The sequence below is a fragment of the Mollisia scopiformis genome (genome assembly GCF_001500285.1).
Source record: "Mollisia scopiformis unplaced genomic scaffold LY89scaffold_6, whole genome shotgun sequence".
In the NCBI taxonomy this organism is placed as follows: Eukaryota; Fungi; Ascomycota; class Leotiomycetes; order Helotiales; family Mollisiaceae; genus Mollisia; species Mollisia scopiformis.
This window is the reverse complement of record NW_017263586.1, coordinates 1,476,749-1,498,691: the sequence shown is the minus strand read 5'-3', so window position 1 is coordinate 1,498,691 and position 21,943 is coordinate 1,476,749. Positions and strand designations below refer to the sequence as shown.

Sequence of the window (21,943 nt, the reverse complement as noted above, 5' to 3'; positions counted from 1 at the left end):
CCCAGGTTTCTATGATCCGTTTGCTTTCGTGTTTGGTTAGATATGATGCCCTCCATTCTTCCTCTCCTCAGCCTTCATGACAGTTGTTCCTCGACGCGACGAGTTGTTAGTATATTTTAGTTCTAGATGTCTGAGTGATCTCCACTGGCAGAAGTATCTCATCTTCCAAGTCGGTAATCAGATGTAGGTGGTAATCGCGTCGACGGGGATGGATTGATAGCTGCAACAACGGCCGAAGAGGTCTTGACGTGAATGGTAGAGGGGCGACACTCTACTCCGTCATGGGCCGTCTCCAAGTGTTCTATCTCGGGACGTATCCTGTCTCTCGAGAAACTGCTCTTGTATTCTGGGAGATCTGGTTCTTTCTCAGAGGAAGTCGGGTCATCTGTTTGTTCGCCAGCAGTATGCCCAATGGTAGTAGAGATGACCTGTCCCCGGTCGTATCCGTTTGTGATCCCTGTTAGTTCCTGTTGGGATTGCCGTTGCCTTCTCTGCAGGCCTCTCCGTCTGAAGTAGAAGAATACTCCGGCAGAGATGGAGAAGACGACCACTAAAATGCTCACAGCTATCCCAGCCTTGGCGCCACCCGAGAGATGCTTTGTATGGGAATTCAATAGAGAAACACTCGAATTGCGCTGCGTACTTGCTGAATAACCAGGTTGCTCCATTATGTATATCGGATAAGCCCATATTGGAAGCCAGGATGGTACCACACTGAGAGTAGTCGCAAAGACTGTCGTTGGACTGTGACCTCTGTCTGAAGCATCCATGATATTTGTGATGACTGCTCCGGTTCCTGTGCCGTCTGGTCGTACATGTTCGCACAACCCTCCGTTATATCCGAAACGTCTGTTTATCGAGAAGGATTGGTTAGTTGATGCAGCTACTTTGGCAAGGACAGCACAACTTACGTAGGACAGCATGCGGTGACATTTCCCACAGTTGATTGAGCGTTTGTGTTAGCTGTCGACCAACCGTTTGGACAAGTTGCTGGCCAGTAATAGAGAAGATTTCCAAAGCCGATACTGGGGAAGTTAGGAGTTGGATAATTCGATGTCTTCCCCGCAATCGGTGGCATGCAATTCCAATCATCGCTAGGTAGGAGGTCATATATGTACAGAGTATTCAAATTACTATTCCAAGTTGTGGTCTCGTAGCAGCTAGGAGGTGGCGTCCAAGCTGCAGTGATAGGCCCGAGGTTTGTAATCGTCCAGCTGTTCGTGGTTGTGACAACCATAGCAGTCTGCGAAACCATCTCGGATCCTGATTCACAAGGCTGGAGACGCGCGATAAGAACGTGCTGGATAGCTGGAGAGAAAGTAGAGAGTTTGAGATAAAACGGGAGAGAAAATTCCACATGCCAACGTTCCTGAGCTAGTACTGAGAATAAGGCTACATGTGTCTGCCACAATTGATGCACGTTTACGCTTTGGGGATATGTAGTGAACATCAGAGATAAGCGTGAGTCTTGATTGATAGGCCAATGGAAAGCAGGCCGGGCTAGACAGCCTCACAAGATCAAGCCCCATGTCTGACTCGCCCGCATCTGCATGAAATTCATTGGATGAACCGTATGCCCCAGGATGTGGAAGCCAATGGGAGCTTCAGAAAGTCATCCGATTGAGCGCCACATCTGCAGAGTCCTGAATTGTAACATATCGGGTTTCCTGGCGAGGCTACGGGCATCGAAGAACAACTCTTCCGCGGAGTGAGGATGGTATATTGTAGTCTCCCTTCCTTCAACGCAACAAGCTTAAGTAGTTCAGAGGATGAGCAATGACACGAATGAAAAGTCGGTAAATACTAGCGAGCTCAGCTTTTAGATTGGGTGCCTGTCTAGAAATACAGTAGAGCGATGTAGCTGAGACATAGTGATTCCAGAGGGCTATGGTCATGCAGCAGGCACCTCAAGCCAGGTTACACCAGAGCGGAAAGTGGCACTAAATGCTCCAATTGGCACCTCAATCGCAGTATCACTTGACAGACTTCGATGCATACATGTAAACAGATAACACGAACCAATAAGGAAAATAACTCTCTTGCAACCACTACCAAGAAATGATACACATAAAGGGCTCGAGAAGCACTCGTCGGGCCAATCCATTTATTAAAACTCTCGAGAATTTCAAGCAAAAGCAAACAAAAAACTGCAGACTTATCTGAGAGATAACAACATTTGTAATGGGTTCATCTCAATCTCACGAAAGCAGAACCCGCTCCGATTCATATAGCAACCTCAAACTCCTCCCAACCGCGCAACCTTCATCATCGTACCGCCTGCGGACACGAATTCGGGACGGGTCAGAGATAGCTCGAGGATTGCGAAATATAGTTTTGAGAATTGGGAGTCTCAGGTTCAGGCCTCTACTGGCAAGAGACCGGAGGGTGGAAAGTTGCAGAACTAAGTTTCTCACGAGAAGAAGGAAAGAAGCGACAGTAAGTATAAATTCCGAATATTGCTCTTGATGTCAATGAGAAAGAGTGAAAGTCGCCGGACGAAGAGGGATATTTCTAGACCCCACTTTTCCCAAGCTCGGGGCGGCGGCTGCGCTAAGCTTACCTTGCGTCTAGCGAACTCATCACGACAACCTCAACTCGACCTCACTCATCAAGCACTCCTCAATCAACCCTCTCCACTCCCCTCACGACACGACACTTCGACAAACAGAAACAATGCCACCCATACCACGACCCGCGCTGCTCTCGCGCGCAGCAAAATCCGTCTCCGTCCCTACAACTCGCACAGCAACGAGAGCATTCTCCTCGACGCAGAACGTCAAGGCGGCGGACCATGCACACGAGGACCATTATGATCCGCCGAGCGGATGGCTTTTTGGGGTGAAGCCGGGGGAGAAGGCGGAGAAGGAGGGGTGGGAGACGATTTGGGTTTGGGGGTTCTTTGGGAGTCTGGGGTTGGGTGCTGTGGCGTATGCTTTTAAGCCTGATACTTCGTGAGTGTTTCCTCGTCGTGTTGTCTATCCGTGGAATATGCGGCCCTGGAGATGCTGAATGGTCTGCGGAGTGAGGAGGAAGTGGATTGGGATGAATTGATGGATGGTTGGGATGGGATAGCAGATGCTAATGCGTGGATGCAGGATACAAACTTGGGCTCTCGAGGAAGCACGAAGACGGTTAGAAGTTGAAGGGATCTTGAAGGAGCCGGAGGACAAGTCATAGACCACACACACATGGCGATTTCACGGTTCGAGGTTCATGGTCATAGATTGGGCAACTGGTTTCTTGGTTGCATGGACTGTACATATTGTAGCTGAGCAGAAAGAAAGGCAGGATGGGATGGATGCTATTGAGTGCGCTCATAGACGACGATCTGTTTTCTCGCTTTACTTCTTTTCAATGGATCGATGCATATTGGAGATGTCCGAAGTCGCTGTGAGTAGAAGGGTGGGAAGCGAGGTGAGTCAGATTCGAGGGTCCTTGGCTGTTATGCCGATCCGTTGGAGATTTACTACTTTCATCACCACACCTGCCATTGGAATTCTTCAGACGACGCAATTGCTCGCTTTGATTTCTTCAGCTCGTCTATTTTTGAGGTATCATACACCTATTTTGGTACAACGTAGCTCCATTCATGCTCCTCATCACCATATTGCCGTGACTCAATCCAATCCTTCATCTTTTGTGCAATCTCGCCTGCTTCCTGATCAGGTCTCAATCCACATTCCACTAAATTGCCCTTCCAGCTGATATTTCTTACTGGGCTGACAACAGCAGCGGTTCCTGCACCAAATGCCTCTAGTAACCTACCATCGTTGGAAGCCTCGAAGAGCTCTGGCATGGTGTATTTTCTTTCTGAAATGATCCATCCCTCTGGTGCTAGCTTCTCACGCGCCAGTGATAGTACCGAGTCTCTCGTCACACCCTCGAGAATAGTACCGTCCAATGGTGCAGTAATAAGCTCATTTTGACCAGTCTCTTTGTTCTTAATGGCCACAAACATGTTCATAGTTCCCACTTCAGTAACGTACTCCTCGTCACCGAACAACCACAAGTTTTGATGGAAGCCTCTCTTCGCAGCCTCTAATTGTGGAAGAATGCATGGAGCATAGTTGGCACCAAGCTTCTTGTCACCAACACCCCCCGGCCATGCTCGAACAGCATAGTCGGTAGCCTCCAATGACACAGCCTTGAACCCGGTTGGATAGTATGGTCCCACAGGCGAGGCAATGACATAGAGCAATGCACTTCCTGGTGGTCCAACGCCCAATGTTCTTTGTGTACCAATCATTGTCGGTCTGAGGTAGAGTGAGTACCCTCTGGTATCAGGAATGAATCTCTCCTCCATAGCCGCAAATTTCGCAATCAACTGAATCATTGCGGCGCCGTCAAAGGTAGGTAATGCAATGCGTGCAGATGACTTGTTCATTCGCTCCATGTTCTTCGTTGGTCGGAATAGTCGTACTCTGCCATCCTTGTCTTTGTAGGCTTTCATGCCCTCGAAGCATTCGAACGCATAATGGAATACACAACTCGCGGGGTCGAGAGAGAGGTTTTGGTAGGGTGTGATGCGTGCAGGTAGCCATCCATCAGCAGCAGTCCATTCGAGACTGAGCATATGATCTGTAGCGGTCAGTAGTGAAGAGTGGGCAGCAATTGGAATGCATACCAGTGAATGTTCTTCCAAAGACAAGCTCATTGGGAGGTACGAGTTCTTTTGGGGTTTTCGTCTTAGTGATAGATAATTTCGAGGGATCAATGTCTTGGAGTTTGATCGTAGAGGCAGAAGTGGCTTCAATGCTGTATGCTCTCATGCATGTTGCTAGCAGCCTCGAAGGCGATTGCTTGAACAGCGCGCTCTGCGGACGCAATTGACGAAGCATCTTTGCGAATTGATGCTGAAAGATGCACGGTGAAGAGTTGTACTGGACCACCTCAGTCGGAAATGGTCCTTTCACCAGGGTGGAACGGAGTACAGGAGATGTTGACTCAGTGATTCCGCGTCACAGCCCTCTCAATTTATTATTTCTCTGCGAGCTCCTAAATCGGACTTTGCTAGGCGAAGGCGGTGTCTCGAGCCTCGCCCGAAAGGCCACCGGCAGTCCATCAATCACATCACGCTGCTGACAAGGCTCCAAATACTGTCGCATGAGCTGAACCAATCGCTGACAGTACGACATCTTTTAGAAAACATCAGGCAAACATTTACAGCATTCTGCGACATCTGCTATTGCTTCGATTTTGCATACGGCGTGCGCAGCTTTAAGGACAAAGAAATCGTCGAAGCTTTCCTATCGGCCTTATCTGAACTCAATGCACCCCTAAACCGTCGAAGCTGCATGACAGCAAGAGCTTAGGAGAGCTGCCACCAAGATGTTCAGCTCGGCGCTGAAGTCGTTCTCCTCGAATATCAATTCAAATTATAGCATATCCTCGACACCGAGTTCGACGTCTGGTCCTTGGAAGATATACGATGCGAAAAAGAAGTCTACGGGAAAGGCTGTCTCGGTCTTTGTCTTCGATCGCAAATCTCTAGACGCACATGCAGGTTCCTTGGGACGGTCGAGTGCTTCCTCGCTGAAAAAGGCCACAGAAGAAGTAGTAGAAAGATTAAAGAAGGAAGCCTCATCTCTTGCCAGACTGCGACATCCCAATATCCTCGAGCTGGTGGAGCCTGTGGAGGACACAAGAAATGGAGGCCTACAATTCGCAACCGAAGTTGTGACAGCATCATTGGCAGGTTTGCTCCAAGAGAAAGACGACCAAGAACGAGCCGGTGGTGTAGGTGGACGATCGAGTCGATATGTCACTGAGGATTCGGAAGGTGGCAGAAAGAGGAGGGAAGTGGAAATTGATGAGCTGGAAATACAAAAGGGGCTTGAACAAATCAGTAAAGCTCTAGAATTTCTACATGACAATGCCGGTCTTGTCCATGGAAATTTGACTCCTGAAGCTGTTTTCGTGAATTCAAAGGTAATCCCAGGTTTTGAAAGTTGAAGATATTTACTGATGTATGGCAGTCCGATTGGAAGATCAGTGGATTAAGCTTCTCAAGTCCTCCTGATGGCTCGACGAAACCCTCCTCCGTGAACCCTATCAACCTATCCGAAAGCCTAAATATTGACCAAAGACTTCCTCGCTCTGTACAAATGAACCTCGACTATTGTTCTCCCGACTTCGTGCTGGACTCGAACCTGAACATAGCAGCAGATATGTTCTCTTTGGGGCTGTTGATTGTTGCCCTTTACAATTCCCCGCATACTTCACCTCTGGAGGCAAATTCCAGCATCTCTACATATAAGCGACTGTTTACGTCCTCGTCTACGATACCCTCTGCTACCAATTCGTTCCTATCTTCACGGCCACTACCAAAAGATCTTGTTACATCAGTCCTACCCCGCCTAATAACACGGCGTCCGGCTCAGAGAATGTCGGCAAAAGAGTTCCAACAGAGCGCATACTTTGATAACATTCTGATATCCACTATTCGATTTTTGGATGCTTTACCAGCTAAGACACCAGGCGAGAAAGCTCAATTCATGCGTGGGCTTTCTAGGGTGCTGCCATCCTTCCCGAAATCCGTGTTAGATAAGAAAGTGCTTCCAGCTTTGCTTGAGGAAATGAAGGATCGAGAGCTGCTGTCTCTTATCCTACAAAACGTCTTTAAGATTATCGAGTTGCTACCTTCTGGGCGACGACCTTTCACTGAGAAGATCATGCCAAGACTAAGGGAGATCTTCATCCCTCCAAGCAATTCGAAAACGCCTCCAGAACGAGATCCAGCAAAGGAAGCCGGTCTCATGGTACTGCTGGAACATTTGAAAGCCATCACTCACAACTGCTCTGGGAAGGAATTCAAAGATGGTAAATTACACACTCGGTGACTTGAAATTGTAACTAATCTTCACAGATATTCTTCCCATCATACACTTGGCGATTGAGTCTCCCACACACAGCATTGTCGACGCTGCATTGAGGAGTCTACCTCTCATTCTTCCTGTCCTGGATTTTTCTACAATAAAGAACGAGTTATTCCCAGTGATTGCGTCAGTTTTCACAAAGACAAGCAGTCTGGGAATCAAGGTGCGCGGTCTCGAAGCCTTTGTTATTCTCTGTGGAGGCTCAAACGACCCTGCTGCAAGTAACGATGGCTTGAGTGGTATCGTGAACGAGGCTGCAGCCAAGAAGAGTTCCTCAACTGCTCTTGACAAGTATACGATGCAAGAAAAGATCGTTCCGCTTATCAAGGGCATCAAAACGAAAGAACCAGCTGTAGCACTTGCAGCCTTGAATGTGCTTCGCCAAGTCGGCGTTGTGGCCGATACTGATTTTGTGGCCATGGATCTTTTACCAGTGCTGTGGAGCATGAGCTTAGGTCCACTACTCGACTTGAAACAATTTCAAGCTTTTATGGAACTCATCAAGAACTTATCAACCAGAGTCGAGTCCGAGCACACAAAGAAGCTTCAAGAACTCTCTGGATCTAATGGTATCAAGGCGAAAGGCAACGACGACTTCATGTCCTTCGACACAGGCAATGCGTTCGGAACTACCAACGGCTCTGCTGACGGCCCTGAAATCGATTTCGAGCGCTTGGTGAAAGGTACCAATGGAGCGCCTGCCACCACGAACTCTCTTGATAGTGGATGGGATACAGTCCCTGTAAGCCCGCGCCCTAATATAGACCACCAGAAGAAACCATCGTTTGCATGGTCAACGCCAAGTCCGACGGCAGCAAGTGGGCCGAGCGGTTCGATGGCTGCACCATTAAGACCTCAGCCTGGGCCTACCTCGAGAACCATCACACCTGATCTATCTAGATTCGATGCACTCTCTCCCAGCTCTACCCAGTTCTCGCAGCCATTACAACCTCAAAGCGCTTTCAGTGCACCACTTCAACCTCAAACTCGGTCATCCTACAATGCAGCTCCACTACAACCACAACCGATGTCTGGCTTCCAGACCCAGCCATCGACTATCAATTGGGCAGCAGCCGCCGCACCAACGTCGAATCCATGGGCAAGCACCGGCTCGATGCAGACGTCAAGTCCTTCTCTGTCATCAATGGGGAACTTAGGGAACTCAATGTCAAAAATGTCTATGAATCAAAGACCTACAATGAGCAGTACAAGTTCATTTGCTCTTCCACCACCACCTGGCCAACAACGACCAGGCATGAGCGCCAACAGTTCATTCTCACTACCTCCTCCGCCTGGGGGCAATGCCTTCCAGTCTTCATTCTCTCCCCCTCCTCAACAGTCGAGTATGGGATTTGCTCCTCCGGCACAACAAAATATGGGATTTGCGGCACCACTTCAGCCAGCGAAGAAGTCGGGATTGGATGCCTATGAGAGTTTGCTGTGATTGTAATTATGTATAGATCGAGTCATTTCATAAGCACAAAAGCGACGAGCCATGGTGGGATATTGGACGGCTCTTTAAGTGTGCACATAGAGAACAGGACATGAATTGACAAATTGTGATACAGTCACACAATACACAATCCCGTCCCCATCTGTGATTTGACTTGGTTGCAGGGAAGTGATTAACGAAGAAGGGTCAGACTGCTGGTATCGCGTAGCCTGTACTTGTGTGTCTAGGCAGCGATACATTAGTTTCCTTCACTGGACTAAATCATGAAATGCGAGATAAGATATCTCTAAATAGGAAGGTGACATAGGGTAGACGTTAATAGCCTGTTCAGCTCGAGAAATCTGGCTTCAATATAATAATAGCATTGTGTATGCAGTGCTGACTCGCTTCTGTGAACAATTGAGTTGAAAAAATCGCCGTAAATTCAGCGCCCTCAGGTGGAAAAAATGGCTGATGTCTTGTGTCGATCTCATCACCACTTTCTTCTCATTGACTGCGAATTTCGAAGAAGACAACTCAATCCAAAGATTGCAGGTGCACAAGAAACTCGATAGCACGTTGGACATAATTCGAACGCAGCCAATCAATAACCCTGCATCGATCTCGAATGAGGCTCCGAACCCTTGTCATTGGGTGTAAATAAAGCTAATCTATTTTGGCACTAGCTCGATCTTTTTTTCGTCAGTGCGGAACAGTGAAATATCGCGCCTCAGATCGCGCGTTGGCACCAGAACTTCTTCCTCTCATCAACAACTTTTGTTGCATTCGAATTCCACTTCTTCTTCGAACTTAATTTCGACACCCATTCTTGATCACTTCTTCCTTGATCACCAATACAATCAAACCCTTTAATACATACTTGCATTACATCTCCTGATTCTGCGCGCCGGGATCTCGAAGATGCCACCCAAGAAAGTTACGAAGGCTGCAAAGCCAGCTGCGCCAAAGACCAAAGCTCCTGCTAAGGTCGCTGCCGCCGCACCAAAGAAATCTGCTTCTGTCGCGTCCAGGGCGAAGGCAAAGGTTCCGGAAGCAAAGCCTGTTGCCGGTTCTAAGAGAAAGGCCGTTGACGAGGAAGTCGAGGCACCGAAGCGCGCATCGAAGAGAGCGAAGCCTGCCGAGAAGATCGAAGCTCCCGAGCCAAAGAAAGCTGCTGCTACGAAAGTCACAAAGCCTGCTGCTAAGAAGCCAGCCGCGAAGAAGCCTGCTGCGAAGGAGCCTGCTCCGAAGAAAATCACTCCTATTCCAGTTCCTACGAAAGCTGCACCTAAGAAGGCTTCGCCAAAGAAAGCAGCTCCTGCCGCAAAACCAGCTGCCAAGGCTCCGGCCAAGAAGGCAACTCCACCAGCAGAAGCTGCTCCCCCAAAGACCAACGGTGTGAAGCGAAAAGCTGATGCTTCAGTTGATGTACCACCTGCAGCAAAGAATGCCAAGGCCGGTAACACAACTACATTGAACGGTGAGACAAAAGAGAAGACGGCCAAGGCCAGGGCAGCCGCTGAAGCCAAGGCAAAGAAAGATGCTGAGAAAGCCAAGAAGGCTGCTGAGACCAAAGTGAGTTCATCTTCAAATTTTCACGATTTTCATGCTAACTGGTTCTCAAAGGCAAAGAAGGCTGCTGCTCGACCAAAGAAGGTCGTTGCACCAAAGCCCCCCCGGCCAGTCCGAGTCCTACCCACTATCAACACCCCACCTACAACGAAGCTCGACATCTACGTCTTCGGCGAGGGTTCGGCAGGAGAGCTTGGTCTGGGTATAGGAAAGGACCCTAGCGGAAAGAGTGTCGTTGATGTCAAGCGTCCTCGACTTAATCATAACTTGTTGGCGGATAAAGTTGGTGTTGTACAAATCGCTGTTGGTGGCATGCACTGTGTTGCTCTCACGGCAGATAACAAGATCCTCACATGGGGTGTGAACGATCAGGGTGCTTTGGGCCGGCCTACTGATGCTGGACCCATGAAGGATATGGCTGCCTCTGATGAAGACAGTGATGATGAGGGAGATGCTGCCGACGATCTAAACGCGTCTGAGGCTACTCCAGCAGAGGTTGATACAGCCAACTTCGCCGAGGGTACGAAGTTTGCTTCAGTCTATGCTAGTGACAATGCTTCATTTGCTATTACTACGACTGGTCTTGTTTATGGTTGGGGAACATTTAGAGTAAGTCTCTTCACCATTCAACACTACTAATTCTAACATTATTGCAGGGTAACGAGGGTGTCCTTGGATTCCGCTTCGACGAGCCGAAGGGCGAAAATCAAGCAAACTCTCCCATCCTCATCTCTGAGTTGAAGGATATTGTAGAAATGGCTTGTGGCACCAACCACGTTCTCGCTCTGACGAACAAGGGCAAGGTGTTCACCTGGGGAGCTGGTGAGCAAAATCAGCTCGCCCGTCGCGTTATGGCTAGGTCCTTGAAGAATGGTCTCGTTCCGCGCGAGTTCGGTCTAGGCCGCAAGAAGATTGTGAAGATTGGGGCTGGAGATTACCACAGCTTCGTCATTGACGATAAGGGCATCAAGTATGGTTGGGGATTGAATACATTTGGCCAGACGGGCGTTGGAAAGAAATCCGACACGGATGATATCGTTATGCAACCTACCCCGGTTGACGTTTTGAAGGGGTACGAGATTAAGCAGATCTTTGGCGGCGCTCATCACACCATTGCTTGCACGAAGGACAACAAGGTTATTATCTGGGGCCGATGTGATGGACACCAAATGGGTGTGGAGACGGAGGATATCCCTAAGAATATTGCATTCATGGACGCTGATGGCAAGCCTCGCTTCGTTGAGAAGCCGCTAGAGCTGGAGATGCAGGGTGCTTGCGTTGCTACTGCGGGAGACACCTGTGTGGTTATCGACACCGACGGTGTAGCTTGGTCTTGGGGATTCAGTGAGGCCTACCAAACCGGACAGGGTCAAGGTGATGATGTCGAGGAGGCTACAGAGATTGACAACACGGCCGTACGAGGAAAGAAGTTGGTATTTGCTGGATTGGGAGGACAATTTGGTCTCGTTGCCGGCGAGCCATCCGTTGAGAACGGTGCAGAGAATGGAGCATAGACGATTTATGGTTCTGGAAAAGTAATTGTAGGGTACATCGGCATAGCGGAGCATGAGACGGCGTTGTGCGTGCATCAAAAGCACGATTTGAGTGCATTTTCGGTTTCTTCGAAACTTGTATGAGTAGATACAAATTGCATTGTCGTTTCTGCGAGTAGTCAACCATTTCAAGTATTGGTGACTCAGGACCTATTCCATTGGAGAACTTTTTGGTGATGATGTTTGGGTGCTGCTTAATGGTAACTGGAACCATGATACTTTGAAATTTGTCTTTAATGCTTTAGAGCTTTCGTTCCTCGTAATGAGAATCTCTCTCGACCTCCTACACACAAGCGAATTGGAAGGAACCCAACAACAACTCAAGAAAGAAAAGGGTATATCTCCAAACCTCCCACCACCCCCTCCCTCCCTTACTCAAAAAACCTCCGATGATTATCCAACTTCGTAGTCTGCTCATCCATCACCACCTGCGCATTCTGCACCGTATCCACCCTATGCAACTGTTCCCCACCCTCTCCCTGCACAACGCCAATATCCGTCTTCTGCTCCTCGGGATGATGATCAACGAACAGATCCTTGATGGTCCCTTTCCCGGTCGCGCGCTGGTACACGGCGAAGGCGGTGGCGAATTCCTGGTGCGCGCCGATCTGGATGGCGTCCAGCATCTTCTCGGCGAAGTTTTGGCAGTTGTTGCTGATTATGTTGTATTCCGGGCGGGCGAGACGCATGTTGTGGATTACCATCTCACCTGGCTCTTGTAAATTTTTTATTCGTTCAACCACCAAGATCTATGTAGAACATGAGGAGGGAAGAAGAGGGAGGGGAATATACCAGCTTGCCTCAAAGCCTCATCGCTAAACCTCGTCTTACCAACCTCGAAGGTCCTCCACTCCTCTCCCGAGTCGACTCGCTCGTTGATATATATCACGTCCAGATGCTCGTCCATCCACAGCTCGTGGACGTAGTCGCCGACTAGGACGGCCCAGTGTTGGGTTGGGTCTGGGTACTTGCCTATTTCTTTCGTGACCATTTTTCCGAGGCCGGATCTTTCGGCGAGCCATTTGCCGCCCATGCCGGCGACAGGGTGCCAGCCTACTTTTGGGGGGTTAGTGGGGGTTTTGAGTAGTAGAGGGAGAGGGGAGTGAGGGAGGAGGGTAGTTTGGGGGAAGGGAGACGTACTGAGGACGGTGCGTTGAGGGCAGTCGATGCGGGGTTCACTCCAGGGGATGACCTGCATTAAGGATCTTGGAGTCAGAGTCTTTCTTTGGTATATTTCTTGAATAGATGGATATTCATGTCTTGGAAATGCACCTAGAACACGATTCCATAGCCGGAAGAGGACGGATTCCTGGGAGGGTGATACGCACATTTGGTTTGTGACCAAGTCCTAATGAGTGCTCGAGGAAGAGAGCCCCTTTCAACAGCGAGTCGTGCGATTTCTCGGCTGTTTTATGCCATTCATCGTGTCTGGGATAGTGTTAGAGTTAAGCGCCAAAGTCAATAGGGATGTCGGGTAGGGTGCTGACAGGAAATGACCTATTTTGTCTCTTTTCCTTTCGTGTTCTTCTTGATCTTGTGGATCCATTTTGGTTTACTGGATATGGGTTTGAGTTCCGAAGGTAATCGTGGAATGAATGGAGGATAGCGATGAGTGGAAGCTGACTGAGAAAGTTGAAGTTCGAGGACAGCAGCTAAGTCTCGGCTCCGGGTAAATCTTTATGCCTCAGGCATTAGATCTTAGTCACCTGGAATAGATACCTACCTAGGTATGCAATGTTGAGGTTGGAGTAATTTAAAAAAGGCAGAATCATTCACTATGATGCTCATATGGACACGGCTTAAAAATGGAGAAGGTTCGCTATTTCAAGTAAAACTTCCTTCAAAAGACATCATCTAAGGACGGAGCAAAAACAGGCATTAGCGGAACGATTCGGAAAATTGAAGAGCGGAAACTTTACTCTGAGCTTCTATTTCACTCTATCAATTCATTCCGGTTGCATCTTTGAGCAGTAGACTTCAAGCAGCCCCTGCATAAAAGAAGAGACAAGAAAGTCGTGACTCTGGTAAGCGAGAATAGCCGACAAATAGGGGAGGACGGCGGGGAGCTCAGTCGTTGAATAAAAGCCGGCACCTCTTGATGTTTGAAACATCTCGTAAGTTTGAGAAGATTCATCAAACTCAACATTTATGATGTCGCATCATGCAGGCTATTAAGCCCAGAAATTGAGAGGCTGCGTCAGTTTTGGAAGAGATTTCGTTTGCAGACTGCAATGCACTGGAAGTCTCGAATATTGTACTTACAATTTTACCAAGTACACATTCTCAAAGTAGAGGAGAATATAGGGAGTCCAGTACTGCTTCTGATCACGATTCGTTAGTCGTCGTCGAGATCGGCTGCAACATAGGGGACATCGTTCGCGAGACCATGAACGTGGGTTTGGCAGTACCCCTAGGAGGCCGTCCCAGCATCGGCTCGGGACTGTGGCTACAAGGCGGCATTGGACATTTGGGAAGGCTCCATGGTCTCACATGCGACTCCATCGTCGGTGCTGTAATGGTCAGCGTCGAATCTGGCAAAGTCTTCTGTGTTGGCCATGTACCAAATCAGTACCTGTGGGTGCTGTGCGCTCAGAAAACGATACAGATCTGTTATGGGCAATCAAAGGTGCCGGAACTAATTTTGGCATCGTCATCAGTGTCACTTTCAAAGCATACACGGCTCCCACCTATTCTGTCAGAAACTGGATCATCCCGCTCGTCGACCGCCTTGAAGCACAGCTCACGCTCAGCAGCTTTGATAAATTAGTTGCTAGCACACTTCCTCCAAACCTATCTGCGGATGCGTACTTATACCGAGACAACGATAAGCTGCATCTGGGCGTTACTATGTTTGAGTGTTCCACGTCTCTGCTTAGTGTTGAAGCACTTGCGCCTATCAATACATTATTGGGCCCGCCAGACAGTTTCAAGATTGTGGATGGCGTCGGTTTGTTTGACACCGAAATGTACATGTCCGTCTTGCATGGTAGTCGCTCCGGCGGCAAACCCTCTTCGTTCAAACGATGTCTATTTTTAAAACACATCGGACCCACAAACATTGCCGAGATCTTGCTGAAGGCTGTTGAGACTTGGCCCTCGCCCCTTTGCTATCTTCATCTGTTGCAAGGTGGCGGAGCGATCAGCGACGTACCAGCTCATACCACTGCTTTTGGCTGTCAAGATTGGGACTTTGCCTGCGTCGTGACCGGTGTTTGGTCTCGCGACCAGGATGGAACCGAAAGTGCTCGAAATGCTGTGCAATGAGTCTACGATATCGCTCGAGACTTGCTGCCCTGGAGTCGGGGAGCTTACGGCGCAGACCTCGGGTTGGAGCCCAGAGACGCAGTACTGGCGGTTGAAGCTTTTGGAGGAAATGGCCGGCGTCTGGCCGCTCTCAAACACAGCTTGGATCCGTACAACGTGCTGGCTTATACTTGCCCGCTCCCGAAGGTTGTGAAGCAGAAGCTGATTATCCTTGTTACTGGCGACAGTTTCGCAGGCAAAGACTACTGTGCCGAGGTCTGGGTAGCTGTGTTCACGGCCCAGAACCTCACAGCACGGGCCATCAGTATTAGCGAAGCAACGAAGCGAGAATATGCACTGGAAAGGGGAGCCGATCTGAACCGCTTGCTACGGGACCGTGCCTATAAAGAGCAGCATCGGCCAGAGTTGACAAGATTTTTCCACGACCAACTCCGACAACGACCTCGACTGCCAGAAGAGCGGTTCTAAGACGTTGTCTCTCAAGCCGCAGATGTAGACGTATTGCTCATCACAGGAATGAGGGACGAGGCACCACTTACAATCTTCTCACACTTGGTGCCAGACCACAAGATTCTCGACGTTCGTGTTGAATCTAGCAAGATAGTTGTTCGCCGAGGATACCAGGATATCGATGGTAATAGCAGTGATAGTAAATCGCCGTCGAATTCGACAGCTTTGGAGTACTGCCCTAGTCTCATCTTCCAGAATGACACAACTGGAATGGAGGCGGCAACAAAATTTGTCCAAGACTACCTGTTTCCGTACGTCCATGAAGACCTGCAATCACTGGCCCATATGGTGCACAAAGTACCAGACTTCCCACGCTCGGGCACCGACTTCCGCCATGTGCTCGGCATTTCCCAGCAGCGGCATGGGTTGAACCTATGCACATCTTTGCTGCAAACTAGATTTGCCAATAAATGGGCCAGAGTGGATGCAGTGGCTTGTTGCGAAGCCGGTGGCTTTATCTATGCGTCGGCGTTGGCCTCACGAGTTGATCTGCCTTTGGTGTTGGTCCGCGATGCGAGTAAGCTCCCACCACCAGTTATTTCCATCATCAAGCCTTCGTCGTATATCTCGTCCTTGAACTCCGACAGTTCGAAGCAGAGATGGATCGGAATTGAGCAGGACGCGGTCTCTAGGGAAGCATCAATAGTCGTGGTAGATGATGTTCTTTCCACAGAGGAGACGCTTTGTGCGGTGCTGCAGCTTTTAGGCAAAGCTGGCATCAGCGCTGATAAAATTAGCATTATAATCGTGGCAGAGTTTCGAGCTCAACGTGGTCGGGAGCTCTTGCGCCAGCATGGATTCGGCAAGGTCAACATTGAAAGCCTTTTAGTCTTTGGTGGTGCTTAGGTATGAAGGAAGAAAGGGAGGGAAAGCCGGGGAATGTGTGAGAGCCGGATTGGGCTTGTTTAAAGCTCTAGATCTGTAAGACGAATGAATTTCTTGCGATGTAATTTCAAGATCTTGACGATTCAGGTAAGTAGCCTAAACTTTGAAATATAAGACGCTGCTCTAGAATTTGTGTGACGATATGACTGGGCTAATTCCCAAGTTTAACCCGAAGATTGCAGTAATTTAAGAACGATGTGAGGTCTTTCTTGATATTCTCTTTTATCTTGAAGATGTTGATTTGCCCAGTCACACCATCCACGGTCCGTGTGAATGGGCCAAAATTCAGTGGACAAGTAGAAATCTTTCACTCTGCAGACAGTTTTATGGACGCATATTTTATATACTATTTAAGCGTTTTCTTTGAAACCTTCTGTCACTCGCAGATACTTATTTTTGATATACTTGAAACATATTCAAGTGTTAAAGTGAATTTTTGGTGCACGCTTCATACCATTGGATTTACATATCTGTGTATAGTGCACATGTATTTGTCTTGCATTGGAGCATCTCTACATTTTCGAAGTGAACAAGAATTGTTGGTAACTTTTCAGAAATGGCAATGATCGTACGTGGAATGGAAGAGCTTCGTATGATGCCATATTCTCTGTCGTTCATGATCAATGAATCAAGCCTGCTGATTCAAAAACCAACATTAAGAACGAACAACATTTTTTAAGCTGGAATAGGCAAGTTGGTGGTTTGACCATGGTCCAATGGGCTCTAGCACTCTCTTCTGTACAGCCAAAGTATATGCTAGAAACTGATACCTCGTCCCATAGCAAATTTTCTTGACTCGTTACAGAGAGTCTCGGCTACCGCTTGGTTGGGTCACAAGCTTGCCGTCGGTCAAGACATTGTACACTTGTACAAGCATTTTCTGCCGCTATCTGAGTACATTATTATGGAAAGACGCTCTTCGTGCTTCTCTAAAGATTTCTTCTATTTTCTTCTATTATTAACTTGTGGTGGAACTGTGATACCACATTTAATTCGAAGGTACATTTCTCAATGTTGGAAATTTATCTGACATTCCAATAGAGCTTTCCAACCTTTCTTCATTCACTCTCCTGCATCAGTTCATGCACTATACTCACAAATATTACCTTAAGTCAGTCACATACCCAGAAGTGGCGTGAGAGAACAGAGTTCTTTAGTCTATAAATAATGGTTGAAACGTCAATGGAATTGCTTTTTCACTTCAGACTTACATTATCCTTCATCAAGACAAATCAAAACTCATCCCAAGATTACAACACTTTGCTTCGGAAGTAACAAAATGGATACCAAACAGACTACACCTATTGTCTTCGGACTCAATCTTAACGGTTGTCCTGAGCCTCTCATCAGCCCGACCGGCTCATCACCAGACATTCTCATAATCGGAGGTGGCGTTACAGGTCTCGTCACTGCCTGGGTTCTCCTCGATCGAGGATACAAGGTCACTATTGTCGCCAAGGAATGGGGAACCTATACATCAAAGCAACGGCTCACGTCTCAAATCGCAGGAGCATTGTGGGAGTTCCCCCCAGCAGCTTGTGGCCAACACACAGATATCATATCCTTGAGCCACTCTAGACATTGGTGCATGATTGCATACAAGGTTTGGGAAGCTATGGCCGCTGATCCTGTGCTATCTGCCGCGTCGGGAGTTAGGATGCGAACTTCTGCCTTCTACTTTACGTCGAAGATTGAAGACACTCCTTCGCAACTAGTCAAAATGCTCGAGATCCAGAACAGTGGCGTAAAGGGCTTTCGACGCAACATAGATATTATACACACTCAAGATCTGAACCCCACTGTCGGTGTTGTCGATGCTTACGAGCACTTGGCTCCAGTCATTGATACCGACACTGCAATGAAATGGCTGATGGGACTCGTTCAAGGAAAGGGTGCGAAGCTGGTCACAGAGACTATTCACGGCAGCTTGCTCTCCCAAGAACAAAATCTTCGAGCTCGATTATCTGCCGATGTGATCGTCAATGCCACTGGACTTGCAGGTGCGGAAATTGCAGGAGGCAACACGTGCTATCCAATCAGAGGAGCTCTCCTTCGAGTTATCAATGATGGCAAAGACTTTGAAAAGGTCTCGAATGCCTTGGTATTGACGGCAGATGATGCTGGCAATGCCGTTAACGAGATGGTTTTCATTGTCCCGCGTAATGAGAACATCTTGCTCTTAGGCGGCATTGCTCAACCGAACGAGTGCAACCTTGATCTGACGCTTGATTCTGCAGTCATTCAAAGAATCAGACAACGATGTGAGACATTCCTGCCACGTCTTAAAAATGCTCGCTTGGATCTTGAGTACCCCCTGGCTCAAGGTCTACGCCCATTTCGAAAGTGTAATGTACGACTTGAGCGAGAGCTTGGGGAACATGACATCGAAGAAGGACTTCCATCGAAGCGGAGTCGAATCGTACACTCATATGGCCATGGGGGAGCCGGTTGGAGTCTCTCGTTCGGTTGTGCGGAGGACGCTGTTGGCTTGATTGAGGATATTTTACGTGAAGGTATGTAAGTTTTCAAGTTGTCGATTTTGGATTTTGCGACGTGGGAGGGTAAGGGCAATTTTGTTTTGTACTTTTGGTCTACTATCACGTTTATCGTTGATGTTTGCATTTTGCAATAAAGAATCCGTTGGATTTCTACACAGAGATTTGGAAACCTAAAGTTTGGTGAACCTAACAGCTTGTTCCATGCTGGGCAACGCCAAATTCACACTTTCGGGCGATTTACATCCTAATCATTTTCCTCATTAAACTCTTCAATCCAAGCGCCAGGCATGGCTCGCTCCGGATGATCAATCATATCCCAGAAGTCGCGGAAATAACGATCTATATGCCCCATGTCTTCTGTGATATAGAATCTCCAATCTGATAATTGAGGGCCGTAATCAAAACCAGTCAGTTTGTACACGACATGTGGATGATGACGAATAGATAACTTTCCCGTGAACTTCCACTTCTTCCCAACATTCGAGCAAGCGTGAATTGACTTCTCTCTTCTCCCGTAGTCATTCAGACTCACGCCCAAAGATTGAAGAAGGCGTAGCCACACTTGGATAGCAATTGTAGCTCCATTTAGTGGATGCATTGGGAATCGGGGACAAAATAGTTCAAAGTCTTCGAAGAACCCATAAAAAACGAAAAGCAGAGGCGTGAATTGCCGTGGAGGCGCATGTACCCAAGCGAGCGAACTGAATTCAGATCCTGCAGACAGGAGTTCGCGAGCAAGTGTGAAAAGGTCTTGTAGAGGCAGGGAGCTTCGCTCAATGTCTACTTTGGATAGCCGTCTGTTAGTATCCCAATGATCTGCCAAGGCTACGTCATAGCCTTCGAGGGATGAAACTCGTATAAAGAATCCCAATTGTCCGGCGAGGCTGTGAATCATCGTTTCGCCAGCAATAGTTCTAGCATAGCACAGATCCGAAATGACATTTCTTCTTTCAAGCAGAATTCGTGCCAAAGTCGCAGAATAACGTTGGCCTCTTTGTGAGCAAATGCGTATGGCAAAGCTTACGAATTGCTCAACACTCAAGTCTTGTATACGGACACTTGATTGTTGTAGAAGCCATAAGAGCAAAGCGGGTGTGAAGAAAATGGGCCATGCCTCAATGCTCCTGTATACATTGGTATGCCGGGCATCGTTGGACTCCAAAAGAAGTTCTATAGGGTCGTATTCGTCGTCGGCTTCCACAAGCAAACGTACCAACTCAAGGTAAGATTCAGATGACTGTGCCCAATAACCTTGTCTGATTGCCGCTTGAGAAGCGCTACATTTATGTTAGGACTGAAGATACCAAACTGCTTTTTGCCCACTCACCTGTGTATGCCAGCATCATTGGACCTACCTCCTTCACGCATAAGAAGTCTACATATTTCCAATTGGTAATAATCCGCTGCTACCTAAATTGGTTTTAAAAATTGTTTCTGCACTTGTGAATTCGATCGGATATTTTATACCTCAAGGGTTGTCCGGGAATCACTACTATCCCACTTGGACTCAACGCGATCGAAAGGAGAAGCTTTCTTTTCCTGGAACAGTGTCTGCAAACATTTAATGTCCCCGCTCATAAGACATTGAGATAATTCTGAATCAAATGATACGACACGGTAAGCCGTCATCGAGAACTTCCAGCCAGGGATTCCTTTGCAAAAGCAGACGTCGAGAATGTTGGACAATCAGAGCCACGAAGGTAATTTAATCCGAGCTCTGAACTCTTCATGTCGCTTTTTAGCAGATGATATGGCATGCAAGCGTCTTTTGACTTCATGGCTCTTGATGTGTACAGATTTTTGTCTTGATAAGTCGTCTCCGATTCGTGACGAGCGTAATCTTGAGTGTGTTGCCGCTATGGCCAATGATCGCTGCTCTTGTATTGCTGAAATAATCCCACTTGTTCGGGAAGTCGCAACCTTGATTTCCAGAAGGGCTTCTTGATGCGCCTCTAGTAGGTTTCTTTGGATGTCATGACGTTCTCTTTGAAGAGCTCTGGAGCTATTATTTAGATAGTCCAGTGAGGGGAGCATAAGTCAGGGCAATCTTACTGGTAATAAGTTTGATTCGAAAGCATCAACATGAATTGCGCATTCTTCAACCTATCCCTCAACTTCTCGACCATCCCTATTTTCAACGCAGCCCTAAACGCGCCTACTCTTCTCTTGTTCCCAATCTTGTCTTCGAGATCATTGGCAACTTCTTCCAAGATACGGGAACCCTTCTGGCATAACGCGAGACACTTCCTCGCTGATGCAAACCCGACCAGTGATGAATCACGTCGCCTTTCATTATTTCCGATGTCGGTAAGAATCAAGCCGAGCGTGTCAATCTCATCGACGAGATACTTGATGTCTTCTGGAGCATCCTTGACAGAGGACCAGAACTCTTTCAGCTTGAGTACACTGTCGCTGATTTGGATTGCGATCGAAGCTACACTGAGTCCACTGGAAACTAGGCCCAGTATCTCTGCCATGATCTGGAGCAGCGAGGCTATGTGATAATGGCGTAGTAATTTCTCGGTAAGGTACAACTCGTAGGTTTCGGGTAGCTTGATTTAGGTAGATTCTCCAACAAAACTCGAGTTGAGCCTCCTGAAACACTCCGAAACAATAATTTTGAGTATGTCTGAAAACATGACTCTTTGATGGAAAACACGACGCTTTCTCCTCGCCTGCAGTGCTGCAGGCATAACCTCAATACATATGCAAGGCTGTACTTTTGAGAAAGCCTTTCACTTCACCTCGCTACCTAACCCAATCACGCAAATACTATATTTGACCACTTGTGGCACCAACAAAAGTGAAATTTCAAGTTCTGACATATTCATTATAATGGAGTTTTCCTCACATAGGTAGGCTTGGCGGTTGACCGCAAGGGTGGAATTTGCCTATCTAGAGCCTTGGTGGACTTCATATCAGGAACTACCTCCTATTACGCGCAAAGAAAATACAAAGTCTGTTGCACGGCCACTTAGCGTTGTGGTCACAAACTCTGCACTATAAACATCTCAGAACAAGGGGTACTGCGTCCCTATTGCCCAAAACCAAAGATTACTTTGATACTTTTGATAGCTTCGAGAGCTTTGAATAATGGCTTTGTGACTATCACGTGCCGTTTGTTTGGTAGGGAAAAAGATTTGGTGGAAAAAAAACAAAATAAAAAAAGACTGTACTGCAATAGCGGTCCCTTCGTCGCGTCCCCTCCTACTATTCTAGTTTCGGGCATGAAGCATCAATGGCTCCTTATGAGAGGGAAATTTGTCTTGAGCTTCTGGATGGCTCGTTGAACTGCCTTTAATGGCGATGCTCTGACAAAAGTGACATGCACATATCTATCATTCACTAAGCCTC

The 21,943-nt window shown here is 47.8% G+C and overlaps 10 protein-coding genes across 10 annotated transcripts; 5 read left to right on the top strand and 5 right to left on the bottom strand.

Annotated features, from left to right (window-relative positions):
- Positions 1 to 158: 158 nt before the first annotated feature.
- LY89DRAFT_730795 (uncharacterized protein) lies at positions 159 to 1,255 on the bottom strand (the record flags this gene model as incomplete). The annotated part of the gene is made up of 2 exons (XM_018219513.1): positions 159 to 849; positions 912 to 1,255. The coding sequence occupies 2 exons, from the start codon at positions 1,253 to 1,255 to the stop codon at positions 159 to 161; spliced, it is 1,035 nt and encodes a 344-aa protein (XP_018075133.1).
- Positions 1,256 to 2,060: 805 nt separating this feature from the next.
- On the top strand, positions 2,061 to 3,549 carry LY89DRAFT_682457 (uncharacterized protein). Its single transcript, XM_018214516.1, has 3 exons — positions 2,061 to 2,436; positions 2,572 to 2,951; positions 3,096 to 3,549. The coding sequence occupies exons 1-3, from the start codon at positions 2,182 to 2,184 to the stop codon at positions 3,175 to 3,177; spliced, it is 717 nt and encodes a 238-aa protein (XP_018075132.1). The 5' UTR covers positions 2,061 to 2,181; the 3' UTR covers positions 3,178 to 3,549.
- Positions 3,502 to 4,965, bottom strand: LY89DRAFT_705564 (branched-chain-amino-acid aminotransferase). The gene is made up of 2 exons (XM_018217459.1): positions 4,625 to 4,965; positions 3,502 to 4,578 (listed from the first exon to the last, which is right to left on the bottom strand). Exons 1-2 carry the CDS (start codon positions 4,836 to 4,838, stop codon positions 3,563 to 3,565), a joined length of 1,230 nt encoding a protein of 409 aa, XP_018075131.1. The 5' UTR covers positions 4,839 to 4,965; the 3' UTR covers positions 3,502 to 3,562.
- A 126-nt stretch (positions 4,966 to 5,091) lies between these two features.
- On the top strand, positions 5,092 to 8,538 carry LY89DRAFT_611166 (ARM repeat-containing protein). The gene is made up of 3 exons (XM_018210574.1): positions 5,092 to 5,928; positions 5,976 to 6,819; positions 6,866 to 8,538. The coding sequence occupies exons 1-3, from the start codon at positions 5,329 to 5,331 to the stop codon at positions 8,317 to 8,319; spliced, it is 2,898 nt and encodes a 965-aa protein (XP_018075130.1). The 5' UTR covers positions 5,092 to 5,328; the 3' UTR covers positions 8,320 to 8,538.
- A 517-nt stretch (positions 8,539 to 9,055) lies between these two features.
- LY89DRAFT_640584 (RCC1/BLIP-II protein) lies at positions 9,056 to 11,580 on the top strand. The gene is made up of 3 exons (XM_018211672.1): positions 9,056 to 9,882; positions 9,934 to 10,488; positions 10,536 to 11,580. Exons 1-3 carry the CDS (start codon positions 9,229 to 9,231, stop codon positions 11,391 to 11,393), a joined length of 2,067 nt encoding a protein of 688 aa, XP_018075129.1. The 5' UTR covers positions 9,056 to 9,228; the 3' UTR covers positions 11,394 to 11,580.
- Positions 11,581 to 11,796: 216 nt separating this feature from the next.
- LY89DRAFT_682454 (uncharacterized protein) lies at positions 11,797 to 13,034 on the bottom strand. The gene is made up of 5 exons (XM_018214515.1): positions 12,920 to 13,034; positions 12,761 to 12,860; positions 12,573 to 12,624; positions 12,225 to 12,488; positions 11,797 to 12,141 (listed from the first exon to the last, which is right to left on the bottom strand). Exons 1-5 carry the CDS (start codon positions 12,976 to 12,978, stop codon positions 11,804 to 11,806), a joined length of 813 nt encoding a protein of 270 aa, XP_018075128.1. The 5' UTR covers positions 12,979 to 13,034; the 3' UTR covers positions 11,797 to 11,803.
- A 629-nt stretch (positions 13,035 to 13,663) lies between these two features.
- LY89DRAFT_771792 (uncharacterized protein) lies at positions 13,664 to 16,052 on the top strand (the record flags this gene model as incomplete). The annotated part of the gene is made up of 6 exons (XM_018221894.1): positions 13,664 to 13,686; positions 13,746 to 14,006; positions 14,090 to 14,640; positions 14,698 to 15,157; positions 15,218 to 15,494; positions 15,906 to 16,052. 6 exons carry the CDS (start codon positions 13,664 to 13,666, stop codon positions 16,050 to 16,052), a joined length of 1,719 nt encoding a protein of 572 aa, XP_018075127.1.
- Positions 16,053 to 17,370: 1,318 nt separating this feature from the next.
- On the top strand, positions 17,371 to 18,612 carry LY89DRAFT_579152 (nucleotide-binding domain-containing protein; the record flags this gene model as incomplete). Its single annotated transcript, XM_018208990.1, has 1 exon — positions 17,371 to 18,612. The coding sequence occupies one exon, from the start codon at positions 17,371 to 17,373 to the stop codon at positions 18,610 to 18,612; it is 1,242 nt and encodes a 413-aa protein (XP_018075126.1).
- A 221-nt stretch (positions 18,613 to 18,833) lies between these two features.
- Positions 18,834 to 19,957, bottom strand: LY89DRAFT_730786 (uncharacterized protein; the record flags this gene model as incomplete). The annotated part of the gene is made up of 2 exons (XM_018219512.1): positions 18,834 to 19,866; positions 19,917 to 19,957. 2 exons carry the CDS (start codon positions 19,955 to 19,957, stop codon positions 18,834 to 18,836), a joined length of 1,074 nt encoding a protein of 357 aa, XP_018075125.1.
- A 680-nt stretch (positions 19,958 to 20,637) lies between these two features.
- On the bottom strand, positions 20,638 to 21,066 carry LY89DRAFT_730785 (uncharacterized protein; the record flags this gene model as incomplete). Its single annotated transcript, XM_018219511.1, has 1 exon — positions 20,638 to 21,066. One exon carries the CDS (start codon positions 21,064 to 21,066, stop codon positions 20,638 to 20,640), a length of 429 nt encoding a protein of 142 aa, XP_018075124.1.
- Positions 21,067 to 21,943: the final 877 nt, after the last annotated feature.